The sequence below is a fragment of the Petromyzon marinus genome, chromosome 4, assembly GCF_048934315.1.
Source record: "Petromyzon marinus isolate PM22_M1 ecotype Great Lakes invasive population chromosome 4, UKy_Petmar_22M1.pri1.0, whole genome shotgun sequence".
NCBI classification, from domain to species: Eukaryota; Metazoa; Chordata; class Hyperoartia; order Petromyzontiformes; family Petromyzontidae; genus Petromyzon; species Petromyzon marinus.
In genome coordinates this window covers 3,093,672-3,114,968 of record NC_133670.1, presented here as the reverse complement: position 1 = coordinate 3,114,968, position 21,297 = coordinate 3,093,672, and the positions used below count along the sequence as shown (strand labels likewise).

The window sequence follows — 21,297 nt, the reverse complement described above, 5'->3', positions numbered from 1 at the left end:
TAGACTGACTCCACTCCCTCCCACACACGATAATTCACACCTGCTTAACCAGCCCCATGCATAACCAGCCCCATGCATAACCAGCCCCATGCATAACCAGCCCCATGCATAACCAGCCCCATGCATAACCAGCCCCATGCATAACCAGCCCCATGCATAAGCAGCCCCATGCATAACCAGCCCCATGCATAACCAGCCCCATGCATAACCAGCCCCATGCATAACCAGCCCCATGCTTAACCAGCTCCATACACAACCAGCTGCTTCCTGACGTATGTACGAAAAAAAACTCACTAACTTGTAAGATTCTTTCATGATTGAAATTATAATTTTGGATGGTCGGTGACATTGTATGCTTGTGCGAGGCAGGACACTAAGTGCATGGCTATGAATAACAGACGTGTCATAACATTCCGCCACCGCAAAGATTGTTCCATTGCAGCAGTTACAGCAAATGATCAGATTCCACTTCAAGAAATCTAATCAGGCACCAATGCTGCTGCATACCCTGTTTGCAGTAGGTACAACGGAGAAGTGTCATCTCCATGGGTCTCATCACACTGGTTTGGCCTCAAACAGTTACCATTTAAAGATATTGGTCCAAGATTATCAGTAACATTGGGTAAGCATTATTTTTGTCCGTAGATATTTTTTCTAGATGTTTACTTTGAGAGCAGCTGTAAGCAGTGGAGAAGTTCCATAGCCGACTCAGCCAAGCGGATTAAAGAAAAACGTGAAAGAGCCCATCGGCATCAACACCAGTAACGGCACAACACAAGTCCCATTCAGCAGACGAGCAACTCTTGCCGACAGTGCGATCGATGCTTCCGCTCAAGTTGCTGGGCTCTTCCCACCAGTGTGCAGGAAAATGCTACGAGCAGCTCTTCTCGGCAGTCATCATCGTTTGCGATGGCCAACCCGAAGATTTTTTTTTCAGCAATCAAATCCCGCTTGTCTAACTTTTCACCCTTAACTGCTGAAACATATCTATCAAACAGAGCATTGCACGCTAGTTGCCACTCGGTCGTGGTGATATCGCAACGGCACTTATGTCAGTCTGAGTGCACTCTGCAAACCGTGCATATAGACAACACAACAAAGATATTTATGGAGCGGAGGGAGCTCACTGGACAGGAACATGGGATGGATTGCCTCCATACCAGATGTTGTGGTTAATGGGAGGATGAATGGCAATTATGACTTCACACAATTACAATGCACCCATCAACTATTTACAATGTTCAGATTTTATTTCACTATAAATATAAAAGTGGCGTATCCAAAACATTTACATGTGCATTTCAATAAGATTTCAGATGCACGTGGAAATCCAAAGGAAACAGGGACATAGTTCACCTTTACAAAGCAGCCTCCACTGTCACATCATGAGCTGCCTTAAATTATTTGAGGAAAATCGCATGTGAAGAGGAAATATTTCTGTGTCTTCCATGGGCTGGGTTTGATATAATTTTCAAAATGCCTCCTCCAAACAATGACTTGAAGTTGGTGATATTCATTTTCCATTTTATGAGATGCTGTTGTCCCATTTATAAAAAAAAAAAACATTCATTCCCTTTATCATAAATGATTCTGGTTGGGTCCTTCAAAACTGACAACTCTTTTTGCATACAATTTTATTTTCAGAGGTACAAAAAAGGTACGTTGTGCATTGTTGTCACTTTATATATATAATATTCTGATAAATTATAACACGTTTTCAACAACATGCTGCATTTACACGCACGACGAGAAAACAATGTACCATCAACAAATAAAGGTGTTAAAAACTGAAAAACACTTAACATTTCCGACCACGAATTCTCTCCAAGTAGGCAACAGATCCTCGAAGGCCACAGCAGCAACGCAGTTTCAATCGGTACTTTTGTCAATGCATCCCAAGGCCACTCCCGTTCGTCCAAACAGCAGCAGGGACCGCCCCCACTCGGTGCTGCCCAGGCTGGACAGCAAGCGCATGTCTCCCTCCTCTCCCAGCAAGGCGGCCAGCTCATCGGCCTCCGCGCGGCCGCCACCGCCGCCAGCCCCACGCAGGAGCCGCAGATCCGGCAGGAGGGGGAACTCGGCCAGCCCCAGACGGCGCAGGCGGCGCGCGGCCGCTCGGTAGCACCTCCACGGCTGCGGCTCGACCAACAGGAAGGTGGCGGTGCGCGCGGCGGCCGCGAGGAAACGCCGCAGGCCGGCATCGCCGTGGTGCAGGTGAATCCACATCGTCACCGACATGCACAGGCACAGGTCAAAGCGCGCCCGGCCGTGGCGTCGCAGGAAGGCGTCCAGCGCGGCGTCTCGTGCTGCGGTGTCCATGAAGTCAAACGCCTCGTAGGCGATGACCTCCGGGTGAGGATTGTCGCCCCGCGCACGCTCCACCAGATCGGCGTCCAGGTCGCACGCCAGCACAGACAGCGGCAGCACGCGGGCAACCTGCCCAGAGCGTCCACCCTCGGGCTGGTCCAGCCCCGTCAGGTGCCGATACACAGCCACCGTCAGCTCCTGCGAGAAAACACGAGGACACCGGTGGCGGGTTTGTTTCTTTGCTGGAGAATGTCGTAAAAAAACAGACGTGATGCGAGGATGGAGTACTTCATTATTCAAAATGAAAATAAGTTAATACCTCAGTGGGCTTTGCCCGGTAGGATGGGGATGGTTTAGTTTTATTTGTATGTGTTTGGGTGATGTGTTTACCTCTCTTGCACTTTGCACTACTATCATGTTTTGTATTTTTTGTTGTTGTAACGTTCTTACCCTCCTTCTACTGGACGTCTGCGAAAAAGAGCTTTATCGCTCATCGCATTCCTCCAGTATGAATATTTTGATTATGGTCACAGTATTAGATGCAACTTTATTCAATACAAACCTATGACGCAGTGATTCTAGGTCAAAAAAGCCAACGAGATTAAGTACGATGTTCAGCTACTGGCATAAATGCAACTTTAAATATCTAATAAACGCCTCAAACCGGTGATATGTCTGAACCAGTCCTTGACACGCACCTTCAGCAACCTTGATTGCCAAAACCACCCGTGACCAACATGGCATGGCATAGGCCTTCATCCAGCAGTTAATTGACAAAAAGTCTGGAGCTAATGATGAATTTCCATGACTCACGTGTTTGATGAACAACGCACATATGGGGTAGTGTATTCCATCTGTGGGAGAAAGGTGAAAATGCATTTTTGTAAACATGTCTCAGGCCCATGGCCACCCGCACTACCCCACTGTGACTAGTACACCCCTACACTACCACACAGTGACTAGTACACTACCACACTACCACACAGTGACTAGTACACTACCACACTACCACACAATGACTAGTACATCCCCACACTACCACACAGTGACTAGTACACTACCACACTACCACACAGTGACTAGTACACCTCAACACTACCACACAGTGACTAGTACACCTCAACACTACCACACAGTGACTAGTACACTACCACACTACCACACAGTGACTAGTACACCCCCACACTACCACACAGTGACTAGTACACCTCAACACTACCACACAGTGACTAGTACACTACCACACTACCACAGTGACTAGTACACTACCACACAGTGACTAGTACACCCCCACACTACCACACAGTGACTAGTACTCTACCACACTACCCTACAGTGAATAGTACACTACCACACTACCACACAGTGACTAGTACACCCCCACACTACCACACAGTGACTAGTACACTACCACACTACCCTACAGTGACTTGTACACCCCCACACTACCACACTGTGACTAGTACACCCCCACACTACCACACAGTGACTAGTACACCCCCACACTACCACACAGTGACTAGTACACCCCCACACTACCACACAGTGACTAGTACACCCCCACACTACCACACAGTGACTAGTACACTACCACACAGTGACTAGTACACCCCCACACTACCACACAGTGACTAGTACACCACCACACAGTGACTAGTACACCAACACAAAACCACACAGTGACTAGTACACCCCCACACTACCACACAGTGACTAGTACACCCCCACACTACCACAGTGACTAGTACACTACCACACAGTGACTAGTACACTACCACACTACCACACAGTGACTAGTACACCAACACACTACCACACAGTGACTAGTACACTACCACACTACCACAGGGACTAGTACACTACCACACTACCACAGTGACTATTACACTACCACACTACCACAGTGACTAGTACACTACCACACAGTGACTAGTACACCCCCACACTACCACACAGTGACTAGTACACCCCCACACTACCTCACAGTGACTAGTACACCCCCACACTACCACACAGTGACTAGTACACCCCCACACTACCACACAGTGACTAGTACACTACCACACCACCACACAGTGACTAGTACACCCCCACACAGTGACTAGTACACTACCACACTACCACACAGTGACTAGTACACTACCACACTACCACACAGTGACTAGTACACTACCACACTACCACACAGTGACTAGTACACCCCCACACAGTGACTAGTACACTACCACACTACCACACAGTGACTAGTACACTACCACACTACCACACAGTGACTAGTACACTACCACACTACCACACAGTGACTAGTACACTACCACACAGTGACTAGTACACCCCCACACTACCACACAGTGACTAGTACACTACTACACTACCACACAGTGACTAGTACACCCCGACACTACCACACAGTGACTAGTACACGCACACACTACCACACAGTGACTAGTACACCCCCACACTACCGCACAGTGACTAGTACACCCCCACACTACCACACAGTGACTAGTACACAACCACACTACTACACAGTGACTAGTACACTACCACACTACCACACAGTGACTAGTACACCCCCACACTACTACACAGTGACTAGTACACTACCACAATATCACACAGTGACTAGTACACTAACACACTACTACACAGTGACTAGTACACTACCACACTACCTCACAGTGACTAGTACACTAACACACTACCATAGTGACTAGTACACCCCCACACAGTGACTAGTACACTACCACACAGTGACTAGTACACTACCACACTACCACAGTGACTAGTAAACTACCACACAGTGACTAGTACACTACCACACAGTGACTAGTACACTACCACACTACCACACAGTGACTAGTACACTACCACACAGTGACTAGTACACTACCACACAGTGACTAGTACACTACCACACTACCACAGTGACTAGTACACTACCATAGTGACTAGTACACCCCCACACAGTGACTAGTACACAACCACACAGTGACTAGTACACTACCACACAGTGACTAGTACACTACCACACAGTGACTAGTACACTACCACACAGTGACTAGTACACTACCACACTACCACAGTGACTAGTACACTACCACACTACCATAGTGACTAGTACACCCCCACACAGTGACTAGTGCACTACCACACTACTACACAGTGACTAGTACACTACCACACAGTGACTAGTACACTACTACACTACTACACAGTGACTAGTACACTACCACACTACTACACAGTGACTAGTACACTACCACACTACCACACAGTGACTAGTACACCCCCACACTACTACACAATGACTAGTACACTACCACACTATCACACAGTGACTAGTACACTAACACACTACTACACAGTGACTAGTACACTACCACACTACCTCACAGTGACTAGTACACTAACACACTACCATAGTGACTAGTACACCCCCACACAGTGACTAGTACACTACCACATAGTGACTAGTACACTACCACACTACCACAGTGACTAGTACACTACCACACAGTGACTAGTACACTACCACACTACCACACAGTGACTAGTACACTACCACACTACCACACAGTGACTAGTACACTACCACACAGTGACTAGTACACTACCACACAGTGACTAGTACACTACCACACTACCACAGTGACTAGTACACTACCATAGTGACTAGTACACCCCCACACAGTGACTACTACACTACCACACAGTGACTAGTACACTACCACACAGTGACTAGTACACTACCACACTACCACACAGTGACTAGTACACTACCACACAGTGACTAGTACACTACCACACTACCACAGTGACTAGTACACTACCACACTACCACAGTGACTAGTACACCCCCACAGAGTGACTAGTACACTACCACACAGTGACTAGTACACTACCACACTACTACACAGTGACTAGTACACTACCACACAGTGACTAGTACACTACCACACTACTACACAGTGACTAGTACACTACCACACAATGACTAGTACACTACCACACAGTGACTAGTACACCCCCACACTACCACACAGTGACTAGTACACTACCACACAGTGACTAGTACACTACCACACTACCACACAGTGACTAGTACACTACCACACTACTACACAGTGACTAGTACACTACCACACTACCACACAGTGACTAGTACACTACCACACCGTGACTAGTACACTACCAGACAGTGACTAGTACACTACCACACAGTGACTAGTACACTACCACACTACCACACAGTGACTAGTACACTACCACACTACTACACAGTGACTAGTACACTACCACACAGTGACTAGTACACTACCACACAGTGACTAGTACACTACCACACTACCACACAGTGACTAGTACACTACCACACTACCACACAGTGACTAGTACACTACCACACTACCACACAGTGACTAGTACACTACCACACTACCACACAGTGACTAGTACACTACCACACAGTGACTAGTACACCCCCACACTACCACACAGTGACTAGTACACTACTACACTACCACACAGTGACTAGTACACCCCGACACTACCACACAGTGACTAGTACACGCACACACTACCACACAGTGACTAGTACACCCCCACACTACCGCACAGTGACTAGTACACCCCCACACTACCACACAGTGACTAGTACACAACCACACTACTACACAGTGACTAGTACACTACCACACTACCACACAGTGACTAGTACACCCCCACACTACTACACAGTGACTAGTACACTACCACACTATCACACAGTGACTAGTACACTAACACACTACTACACAGTGACTAGTACACTACCACACTACCTCACAGTGACTAGTACACTAACACACTACCATAGTGACTAGTACACCCCCACACAGTGACTAGTACACTACCACACAGTGACTAGTACACTACCACACTACCACAGTGACTAGTAAACTACCACACAGTGACTAGTACACTACCACACTACCACACAGTGACTAGTACACTACCACACTACCACACAGTGACTAGTACACTACCACACAGTGACTAGTACACTACCACACAGTGACTAGTACACTACCACACTACCACAGTGACTAGTACACTACCATAGTGACTAGTACACCCCCACACAGTGACTAGTACACTACCACACAGTGACTAGTACACTACCACACAGTGACTAGTACACTACCACACAGTGACTAGTACACTACCACACAGTGACTAGTACACTACCACACTACCACAGTGACTAGTACACTACCACACTACCATAGTGACTAGTACACCCCCACACAGTGACTAGTACACTACCACACTACTACACAGTGACTAGTACACTACCACACAGTGACTAGTACACTACCACACTACTACACAGTGACTAGTACACTACCACACTACTACACAGTGACTAGTACACTACCACACTACCACACAGTGACTAGTACACCCCCACACTACTACACAATGACTAGTACACTACCACACTACCACACAGTGACTAGTACACTACCACACAGTGACTAGTACACTACCACACTACCACAGTGACTAGTACACTACCACACTACCATAGTGACTAGTACACCCCCACACAGTGACTAGTACACTACCACACTACTACACAGTGACTAGTACACTACCACACAGTGACTAGTACACTACCACACTACTACACAGTGACTAGTACACTACCACACTACTACACAGTGACTAGTACACTACCACACTACCACACAGTGACTAGTACACCCCCACACTACTACACAATGACTAGTACACTACCACACTATCACACAGTGACTAGTACACTAACACACTACTACACAGTGACTAGTACACTACCACACTACCTCACAGTGACTAGTACACTAACACACTACCATAGTGACTAGTACACCCCCACACAGTGACTAGTACACTACCACACAGTGACTAGTACACTACCACACTACCACAGTGACTAGTACACTACCACACAGTGACTAGTACACTACCACACTACCACACAGTGACTAGTACACTACCACACTACCACACAGTGACTAGTACACTACCACACAGTGACTAGTACACTACCACACAGTGACTAGTACACTACCACACTACCACAGTGACTAGTACACTACCATAGTGTCTAGTACACCCCCACACAGTGACTAGTACACTACCACACAGTGACTAGTACACTACCACACAGTGACTAGTACACTACCACACTACCACACAGTGACTAGTACACTACCACACAGTGACTAGTACACTACCACACTACCACAGTGACTAGTACACTACCACACTACCACAGTGACTAGTACACCCCCACAGAGTGACTAGTACACTACCACACAGTGACTAGTACACTACCACACTACTACACAGTGACTAGTACACTACCACACAGTGACTAGTACACTACCACACTACTACACAGTGACTAGTACACTACCACACAATGACTAGTACACTACCACACAGTGACTAGTACACCCCCACACTACCACACAGTGATTAGTACACTACCACACAGTGACTAGTACACTACCACACTACCACACAGTGACTAGTACACTACCACACTACTACACAGTGACTAGTACACTACCACACTACCACACAGTGACTACCACACTACTACACAGTGACTAGTACACTACCACACAGTGACTAGTACACTACCACACAGTGACTAGTACACTACCACACTACCACACAGTGACTAGTACACTACCACACTACTACACAGTGACTAGTACACTACCACACAGTGACTAGTACACTACCACACAGTGACTAGTACACTACCACACTACCACACAGTGACTAGTACACTACCACACTACCACACAGTGACTAGTACACTACCACACAGTGACTAGTACACTACCACACTACCACACAGTGACTAGTACACTACCACACAGTGACTAGTACACTACCACACAGTGACTAGTACACTACCACACTACCACACAGTGACTAGTACACTACCACACTACCACACAGTGACTAGTACACTACCACACTACCACACAGTGACTAGTACACTACCACACTACCACACAGTGACTAGTACACTACCACACAGTGACTAGTACACCCCCACACTACCACACAGTGACTAGTACACTACTACACTACCACACAGTGACTAGTACACCCCGACACTACCACACAGTGACTAGTACACGCACACACTACCACACAGTGACTAGTACACCCCCACACTACCGCACAGTGACGAGTACACCCCCACACTACCACACAGTGACTAGTACACAACCACACTACTACACAGTGACTAGTACACTACCACACTACCACACAGTGACTAGTACACCCCCACACTACTACACAGTGACTAGTACACTACCAAACTATCACACAGTGACTAGTACACTAACACACTACTACACAGTGACTAGTACACTACCACACTACCTCACAGTGACTAGTACACTAACACACTACCATAGTGACTAGTACACCCCCACACAGTGACTAGTACACTACCACACAGTGACTAGTACACTAGCACACTACCACAGTGACTAGTAAACTACCACACAGTGACTAGTACACTACCACACTACCACACAGTGACTAGTACACTAACACACTACCACACAGTGACTAGTACACTACCACACAGTGACTAGTACACTACCACACAGTGACTAGTACACTACCACACTACCACAGTGACTAGTACACTACCATAGTGACTAGTACACCCCCACACAGTGACTAGTACACTACCACACAGTGACTAGTACACTACCACACAGTGACTAGTACACTACCACACAGTGACTAGTACACTACCACACAGTGACTAGTACACTACCACACTACCACAGTGACTAGTACACTACCACACTACCATAGTGACTAGTACACCCCCACACAGTGACTAGTACACTACCACACTACTACACAGTGACTAGTACACTACCACACAGTGACTAGTACACTACCACACTACTACACAGTGACTAGTACACTACCACACTACTACACAGTGACTAGTACACTACCACACTACCACACAGTGACTAGTACACCCCCACACTACTACACAATGACTAGTACACTACCACACTATCACACAGTGACTAGTACACTAACACACTACTACACAGTGACTAGTACACTACCACACTACCTCACAGTGACTAGTACACTACCACACAGTGACTAGTACACTACCACACAGTGACTAGTACACTACCACACTACCACAGTGACTAGTACACTACCACACAGTGACTAGTACACTACCACACTACCACACAGTGACTAGTACACTACCACACTACCACACAGTGACTAGTACACTACCACACAGTGACTAGTACACTACCACACAGTGACTAGTACACTACCACACTACCACAGTGACTAGTACACTACCATAGTGACTAGTACACCCCCACACAGTGACTAGTACACTACCACACAGTGACTAGTACACTACCACACAGTGACTAGTACACTACCACACTACCACACAGTGACTAGTACACTACCTCACAGTGACTAGTACACTACCACACTACCACAGTGACTAGTACACTACCACACTACCACAGTGACTAGTACACCCCCACAGAGTGACTAGTACACTACCACACAGTGACTAGTACACTACCACACTACTACACAGTGACTAGTACACTACCACACAGTGACTAGTACACTACCACACTACTACACAGTGACTAGTACACTACCACACAATGACTAGTACACTAACACACAGTGACTAGTACACCCCCACACTACCACACAGTGACTAGTACACTACCACACAGTGACTAGTACACTACCACACTACCACACAGTGACTAGTACACTACCACACTACTACACAGTGACTAGTACACTACCACACTACCACACAGTGACTAGTACACTACCACACCGTGACTAGTACACTACCAGACAGTGACTAGTACACTACCACACAGTGACTAGTACACTACCACACTACCACACAGTGACTAGTACACTACCACACTACTACACAGTGACTAGTACACTACCACACAGTGACTAGTACACTACCACACAGTGACTAGTACACTACCACACTACCACACAGTGACTAGTACACTACCACACTACCACACAGTGACTAGTACACTACCACACTACCACACAGTGACTAGTACACTACCACACTACCACACAATGACTAGTACACCCCCACACTACCACACAGTGACTAGTACACTACCACACAGTGACTAGTACACCTCAACACTACCACACAGTGACTAGTACACTACCACACTACCACACAGTGACTAGTACACCCCCACACTACCACACAGTGACTAGTACACCTCAACACTACCACACAGTGATTAGTACACTACCACACTACCACAGTGACTAGTACACTACCACACAGTGACTAGTACACCCCCACACTACCACACAGTGACTAGTACACTACCACACTACCCTAGAGTGACTAGTACACTACCACACTACCACACAGTGACTAGTACACCCCCACACTACCACACAGTGACTAGTACACTACCACACTACACTACAGTGACTAGTACACCCCCACACTACCACACTGTGACTAGTACACCCCCACACTACCACACAGTGACTAGTACACCCCCACACTACCACACAGTGACTAGTACACCCCCACACTACCACACAGTGACTAGTACACCCCCACACTACCACACAGTGACTAGTACACTACCACACAGTGACTAGTACACCCCCACACTACCACACAGTGACTAGTGCACCACCACACAGTGACTAGTACACCAACACACTACCACACAGTGACTAGTACACCCCCACACTACCACACAGCGACTAGTACACCCCCACACTACCACAGTGACTAGTACACTACCACACAGTGACTAGTACACTACCACACTACCACACAGTGACTAGTACACCAACACACTACCACACAGTGACTAGTACATTACCACACTACCACAGTGACTAGTACACTACCACACAGTGACTAGTACACCCACACACTACCACACAGTGACTAGTACACCCCCACACTACCACACAGTGACTAGTACACCCCCACACTACCTCACAGTGACTAGTACACCCCCACACTACCACACAGTGACTAGTACACCCCCACACTACCACACAGTGACTAGTACACTACCACACCACCACACAGTGACTAGTACACCCCCACACAGTGACTAGTACACTACCACACCACCACACAGTGACTAGTACACCCCCACACTACCACACAGTGATTAGTACACTACCACACTACCACACAGTGACTAGTACACTACCACACTACCACACAGTGACTAGTACACTACCACACAGTGACTAGTACACTACCACACAGTGACTAGTACACTACCACACTACCACAGTGACTAGTACACTACCACACTACCATAGTGACTAGTACACCCCCACACAGTGACTAGTACACTACCACACAGTGACTAGTACACTACCACACAGTGACTAGTACACTACCACACTACCACACAGTGACGAATACACTACCACACAGTGACTAGTACACTACCACACTACCACAGCGACTAGTACACTACCACACTACCATAGTGACTAGTACACCCCCACACAGTGACTACTACACTACCACACAGTGACTAGTACACTACCACACTACTACACAGTGACTAGTACACTACCACACAGTGACTAGTACACTACCACACTACTACACAGTGACTAGTACACTACCACACAGTGACTAGTACACTACCACACTACCACACAGTGACTAGTACACTACCACACTACTACACAGTGACTAGTACACTACCACACAGTGACTAGTACACTACCACACTACCACACAGTGACTAGTACACTACCACACTACTACACAGTGACTAGTACACTACCACACTACCACACAGTGACTAGTACACTACCACACCGTGACTAGTACACTACCAGACAGTGACTAGTACACTACCACACAGTGACTAGTACACTACCACACTAGCACACAGTGACTAGTACACTACCACACTACTACACAGTGACTAGTACACTACCACACAGTGACTAGTACACTACCACACAGTGACTAGTACACTACCACACTACCACACAGTGACTAGTACACTACCACACTACTACACAGTGACTAGTACACTACCACACCGTGACTAGTACACTACCACACAGTGACTAGTACACTACCACACTACCACACAGTGACTAGTACACTACCACACAGTGACTAGTACACCCCCACACTACCACACAGTGACTAGTACACTACCACACAGTGACTAGTACACTACCACACTACCACAGTGACTAGTATACTACCACACTACCACAGTGACTAGTACACTACCACAGTGACTAGTACACTACCACACTACCACAGTGACTAGTACACTACCACACTACCATAGTGACTAGTACACTACCATAGTGACTAGTACGCTACCACACTACCACACAGTGACTAGTACACTACCACACTACTACACAGTGACTAGTACACTACCACACTACCACAGTGACTAGTACACTACCACACTACCACAGTGACTAGTACACCCCCACAGAGTGACTAGTACACTACCACACAGTGACTAGTACACTACCACACTACTACACAGTGACTAGTACACTACCACACAGTGACTAGTACACTACCACACTACTACACAGTGACTAGTACACTACCACACAGTGACTAGTACACCCCCACACTACCACACAGTGACTAGTACACTACCACACAGTGACTAGTACACTACCACACTATCACACAGTGACTAGTACACTACCACACTACTACACAGTGACTAGTACACTACCACACTACCACACAGTGACTAGTACACTACCACACCGTGACTAGTACACTACCAGACAGTGACTAGTACACTACCACACAGTGACTAGTACACTACCACACTACCACACAGTGACTAGTACACTACCACACTACTACACAGTGACTAGTACACTACCACACAGTGACTAGTACACTACCACACAGTGACTAGTGCACTACCACACTACCACACAGTGACTAGTACACTACCACACTACCACACAGTGACTAGTACACTACCACACTACCACACAGTGACTAGTACACTACCACACTACCACACAATGACTAGTACACCCCCACACTACCACACAGCGACTAGTACACTACCACACTACCACACAGTGACTAGTACACCTCAACACTACCACACAGTGACTAGTACACTACCACACTACCACACAGTGACTAGTACACCCCCACACTACCACACAGTGACTAGTACACCTCAACACTACCACACAGTGATTAGTACACTACCACACTACCACAGTGACTAGTACACTACCACACAGTGACTAGTACACCCCCACACTACCACACAGTGACTAGTACACTACCACACTACCCTAGAGTGACTAGTACACTACCACACTACCACACAGTGACTAGTACACCCCCACACTACCACACAGTGACTAGTACACTACCACACTACCCTACAGTGACTAGTACACCCCCACACTACCATACTGTGACTAGTACACCCCCACACTACCACACAGTGACTAGTACACCCCCACACTACCACACAGTGACTAGTACACCCCCACACTACCACACAGTGACTAGTACACCCCCACACTACCACACAGTGACTAGTACACTACCACACTACCCTACAGTGACTAGTACACCCCCACACTACCATACTGTGACTAGTACACCCCCACACTACCACACAGTGACTAGTACACCCCCACACTACCACACAGTGACTAGTACACCCCCACACTACCACACAGTGACTAGTACACCCCCACACTACCACACAGCGACTAGTACACCCCCACACTACCACAGTGACTAGTACACTACCACACAGTGACTAGTACACTACCACACTACCACACAGTGACTAGTACACCAACACACTACCACACAGTGACTAGTACACTACCACACTACCACAGTGACTAGTACACTACCACACAGTGACTAGTACACCCACACACTACCACACAGTGACTAGTACACCCCCACACTACCACACAGTGACTAGTACACCCCCACACTACCTCACAGTGACTAGTACACCCCCACACTACCACACAGTGACTAGTACACCCCCACACTACCACACAGTGACTAGTACACTACCACACCACCACACAGTGACTAGTACACCCCCACACAGTGACTAGTACACTACCACACCACCACACAGTGACTAGTACACCCCCACACTACCACACAGTGATTAGTACACTACCACACTACCACACAGTGACTAGTACACTACCACACTACCACACAGTGACTAGTACACTACCACACAGTGACTAGTACACTACCACACAGTGACTAGTACACTACCACACTACCACAGTGACTAGTACACTACCACACTACCATAGTGACTAGTACACCCCCACACAGTGACTAGTACACTACCACACAGTGACTAGTACACTACCACACAGTGACTAGTACACTACCACACTACCACACAGTGACGAATACACTACCACACAGTGACTAGTACACTACCACACTACCACAGCGACTAGTACACTACCACACTACCATAGTGACTAGTACACCCCCACACAGTGACTAGTACACTACCACACAGTGACTAGTACACTACCACACTACTACACAGTGACTAGTACACTACCACACAGTGACTAGTACACTACCACACTACTACACAGTGACTAGTACACTACCACACAGTGACTAGTACACTACCACACTACCACACAGTGACTAGTACACTACCACACTACTACACAGTGACTAGTACACTACCACACAGTGACTAGTACACTACCACACTACCACACAGTGACTAGTACACTACCACACTACTACACAGTGACTAGTACACTACCACACTACCACACAGTGACTAGTACACTACCACACCGTGACTAGTACACTACCAGACAGTGACTAGTACACTACCACACAGTGACTAGTACACTACCACACTAGCACACAGTGACTAGTACACTACCACACTACTACACAGTGACTAGTACACTACCACACAGTGACTAGTACACTACCACACAGTGACTAGTACACTACCACACTACCACACAGTGACTAGTACACTACCACACTACTACACAGTGACTAGTACACTACCACACCGTGACTAGTACACTACCACACAGTGACTAGTACACTACCACACTACCACACAGTGACTAGTACACTACCACACAGTGACTAGTACACCCCCACACTACCACACAGTGACTAGTACACTACCACACAGTGACTAGTACACTACCACACTACCACAGTGACTAGTACACTACCACACTACCACAGTGACTAGTACACTACCACAGTGACTAGTACACTACCACACTACCACAGTGACTAGTACACTACCACACTACCATAGTGACTAGTACACTACCATAGTGACTAGTACACTACCACACTACCACACAGTGACTAGTACACTACCACACTACTACACAGTGACTAGTACACTACCACACTACCACAGTGACTAGTACACTACCACACTACCACAGTGACTAGTACACCCCCACAGAGTGACTAGTACACTACCACACAGTGACTAGTACACTACCACACTACTACACAGTGACTAGTACACTACCACACAGTGACTAGTACACTACCACACTACTACACAGTGACTAGTACACTACCACACAGTGACTAGTACACCCCCACACTACCACACAGTGACTAGTACACTACCACACAGTGACTAGTACACTACCACACTATCACACAGTGACTAGTACACTACCACACTACTACACAGTGACTAGTACACTACCACACTACCACACAGTGACTAGTACACTACCACACCGTGACTAGTACACTACCAGACAGTGACTAGTACACTACCACACAGTGACTAGTACACTACCACACTACCACACAGTGACTAGTACACTACCACACTACTACACAGTGACTAGTACACTACCACACAGTGACTAGTACACTACCACACAGTGACTAGTGCACTACCACACTACCACACAGTGACTAGTACACTACCACACTACCACACAGTGACTAGTACACTACCACACTACCACACAGTGACTAGTACACTACCACACTACCACACAATGACTAGTACACCCCCACACTACCACACAGTGACTAGTACACTACCACACTACCACACAGTGACTAGTACACCTCAACACTACCACACAGTGACTAGTACACTACCACACTACCACACAGTGACTAGTACACCCCCACACTACCACACAGTGACTAGTACACCTCAACACTACCACACAGTGATTAGTACACTACCACACTACCACAGTGACTAGTACACTACCACACAGTGACTAGTACACCCCCACACTACCACACAGTGACTAGTACACTACCACACTACCCTAGAGTGACTAGTACACTACCACACTACCACACAGTGACTAGTACACCCCCACACTACCACACAGTGACTAGTACACTACCACACTACCCTACAGTGACTAGTACACCCCCACACTACCATACTGTGACTAGTACACCCCCACACTACCACACAGTGACTAGTACACCCCCACACTACCACACAGTGACTAGTACACCCCCACACTACCACACAGTGACTAGTACACCCCCACACTACCACACAGTGACTAGTACACTACCACACAGTGACTAGTACACCCCCACACTACCACACAGTGACTAGTGCACCACCACACAGTGACTAGTACACCAACACACTACCACACAGTGACTAGTACACCCCCACACTACCACACAGCGACTAGTACACCCCCACACTACCACAGTGACTAGTACACTACCACACAGTGACTAGTACACTACCACACTACCACACAGTGACTAGTACACCAACACACTACCACACAGTGACTAGTACACTACCACACTACCACAGTGACTAGTACACTACCACACAGTGACTAGTACACCCACACACTACCACACAGTGACTAGTACACCCCCACACTACCACACAGTGACTAGTACATCCCCACACTACCTCACAGTGACTAGTACACCCCCACACTACCACACAGTGACTAGTACACCCCCACACTACCACACAGTGACTAGTACACTACCACACCACCACACAGTGACTAGTACACCCCCACACAGTGACTAGTACACTACCACACCACCACACAGTGACTAGTACACCCCCACACTACCACACAGTGATTAGTACACTACCACACTACCACACAGTGACTAGTACACTACCACACTACCACACAGTGACTAGTACACTACCACACAGTGACTAGTACACTACCACACAGTGACTAGTACACTACCACACTACCACAGTGACTAGTACACTACCACACTACCATAGTGACTAGTACACCCCCACACAGTGACTAGTACACTACCACACAGTGACTAGTACACTACCACACAGTGACTAGTACACTACCACACTACCACACAGTGACTAGTACACTACCACACAGTGACTAGTACACTACCACACTACCACAGCGACTAGTACACTACCACACTACCATAGTGACTAGTACACCCCCACACAGTGACTAGTACACTACCACACAGTGACTAGTACACTACCACACTACTACACAGTGACTAGTACACTACCACACAGTGACTAGTACACTACCACACTACTACACAGTGACTAGTACACTACCACACAGTGACTAGTACACTACCACACTACCACACAGTGACTAGTACACTACCACACTACTACACAGTGACTAGTACACTACCACACAGTGACTAGTACACTACCACACTACCACACAGTGACTAGTACACTACCACACTACCACACAGTGACTAGTACACTACCACACCGTGACTAGTACACTACCAGACAGTGACTAGTACACTACCACACAGTGACTAGTACACTACCACACTAGCACACAGTGACTAGTACACTACCACACTACTACACAGTGACTAGTACACTACCACACAGTGACTAGTACACTACCACACAGTGACTAGTACATTACCACACTACCACACAGTGACTAGTACACTACCACACTACTACACAGTGACTAGTACACTACCACACCGTGACTAGTACACTACCACACAGTGACTAGTACACTACCACACTACCACACAGTGACTAGTACACTACCACACAGTGACTAGTACACCCCCACACTACCACACAGTGACTAGTACACTACCACACAGTGACTAGTACACTACCACACTACCACAGTGACTAGTACACTACCACACTACCACAGTGACTAGTACACTACCACAGTGACTAGTACACTACCACACTACCACAGTGACTAGTACACTACCACACTACCATAGTGACTAGTACACTACCATAGTGACTAGTACACTACCACACTACCACACAGTGACTAGTACACTACCACACTACTACACAGTGACTAGTACACTACCACACTACCACAGTGACTAGTACACTACCATAGTGACTAGTACACTATACCACACTGGGACTGGACGAGTCTCACAGCCACGGCTTTGTTCGAGTGAACGTCCCGAGAGTTCACCCCGCTGTTGCAGCCCACGTCCAGGGCGAGGAACGGCGGCGCGGACTCCGGCAGGAGCCGCCTCAGAAGCTCGCGGGGCAGCAGCGCGACGCGTCGAGCCGGGGGGTTGAAGGCCGCGTAGTTGATGAAGTTCCCGTGGGGAGCCGCGCCTGGCTCCCTCTTCCTCGGGGCCCCGGGCGCTGCCATCTCCTCCCCGCCGTCCTCCTCCTTAATCTCCTCCTCGTCCTCCTCTTTCCTCGCCTCCATCCCTGTGGAGGCCGTAAGCGAGGAGGCTGTCAGGCGGGATCGGCACAAGCAAAAGGAGGGGAGCGGGACGCGCGAGTGTGTGGAGGCACAGTCAGCCATGTTACGTGGGGAAGTGAACACCGTAGAGGCACAGTCAGCCATGTTACGTGGGGAAGTGAACATTGTGGAGGCAGTCCGCCATGTTACGTGGGGAAGTGAACATTGTGGAGGCAGTCCGCCATGTTACGTGGGGAAGTGAACATTGTGGAGGCAGTCCGCCATGTTACGTGGGGAAGTGAACATTGTGGAGGCAGTCAGCCATGTTACGTGGGGAAGTGAACACCGTGGAGGCAGTCAGCCATGTTACGTGGGGAAGTGAACACCGTGGAGGCAGTCAGCCATGTTACGTGGGGAAATGAACACTGTGGAGGTAGTCAGCCATGTTACGTGGGGAAGTGAACACTGGAGGCAGTCAGCCATGTTACGTGGGGAAGTGAACACTGGAGGCAGTCAGCCATGTTACGTGGGGAAGTGAACACTGTGGAGGCAGTCAGCCATGTTACGTGGGGAAGTAAACACCGTGGAGGAACATTCCGCCATGTTACGTGGGGAAGTAAACACCGTGGAGGAACATTCCGCCATGTTACGTGGGGAAGTGAACACTGTGGAGGCACAGTCAGCCATGTTACGTGGGGAAGTGAACACTGTGGAGGCACAGTCAGCCATGTTACGTGGGGAAGTGAACACTGTGGAGGCACAGTCAGCCATGTTACGTGGGGAAGTGAACACTGTGGAGACACAGTCAGCCATGTTACGTGGGGAAGCGAACACCGTGGAGACAGTCAGCCATGTTACGTGGGGAAGTAAACACCGTGGAGACAGAGTCAGCCATGTTATGTGGGGAAGTCAACGACGTGGATGAACATTCCGCCATGTTACGTCGGGAAGTGAACAGCGTGGACACAGTCGGCGACGTTCCAAATACATAAAAACACTGGGGCACAGCGCTCACAGTCCAACAAAGACAAAGATCCCCCGTGTAGCCTGTGACAGACTGTTGGGGCAAGTGTTGTTAGCGAGTGGCAGCACCGATTAAGATCGGCACTGTGGCACACGACGGGGTGGTTGGCCAACACCACGCCCGGCCGCCTTTGTCTCCCCCAGTGGCGATGTTTA

General features: G+C 48.0%; 1 protein-coding gene across 1 annotated transcript; it reads right to left on the bottom strand.

Annotated features, from left to right (window-relative positions):
• Positions 1-1,229: 1,229 nt before the first annotated feature.
• LOC142906397 (pre-miRNA 5'-monophosphate methyltransferase-like) lies at positions 1,230-20,104 on the bottom strand (the record flags this gene model as incomplete). The annotated part of the gene is made up of 3 exons (XM_076054073.1): positions 1,230-2,505; positions 3,121-3,161; positions 19,897-20,104. Coding segments are annotated over 3 exons (885 nt in total), but the record flags the coding sequence as incomplete, so codon positions are not given.
• Between the last annotated feature and the right edge of the window lie 1,193 nt (positions 20,105-21,297).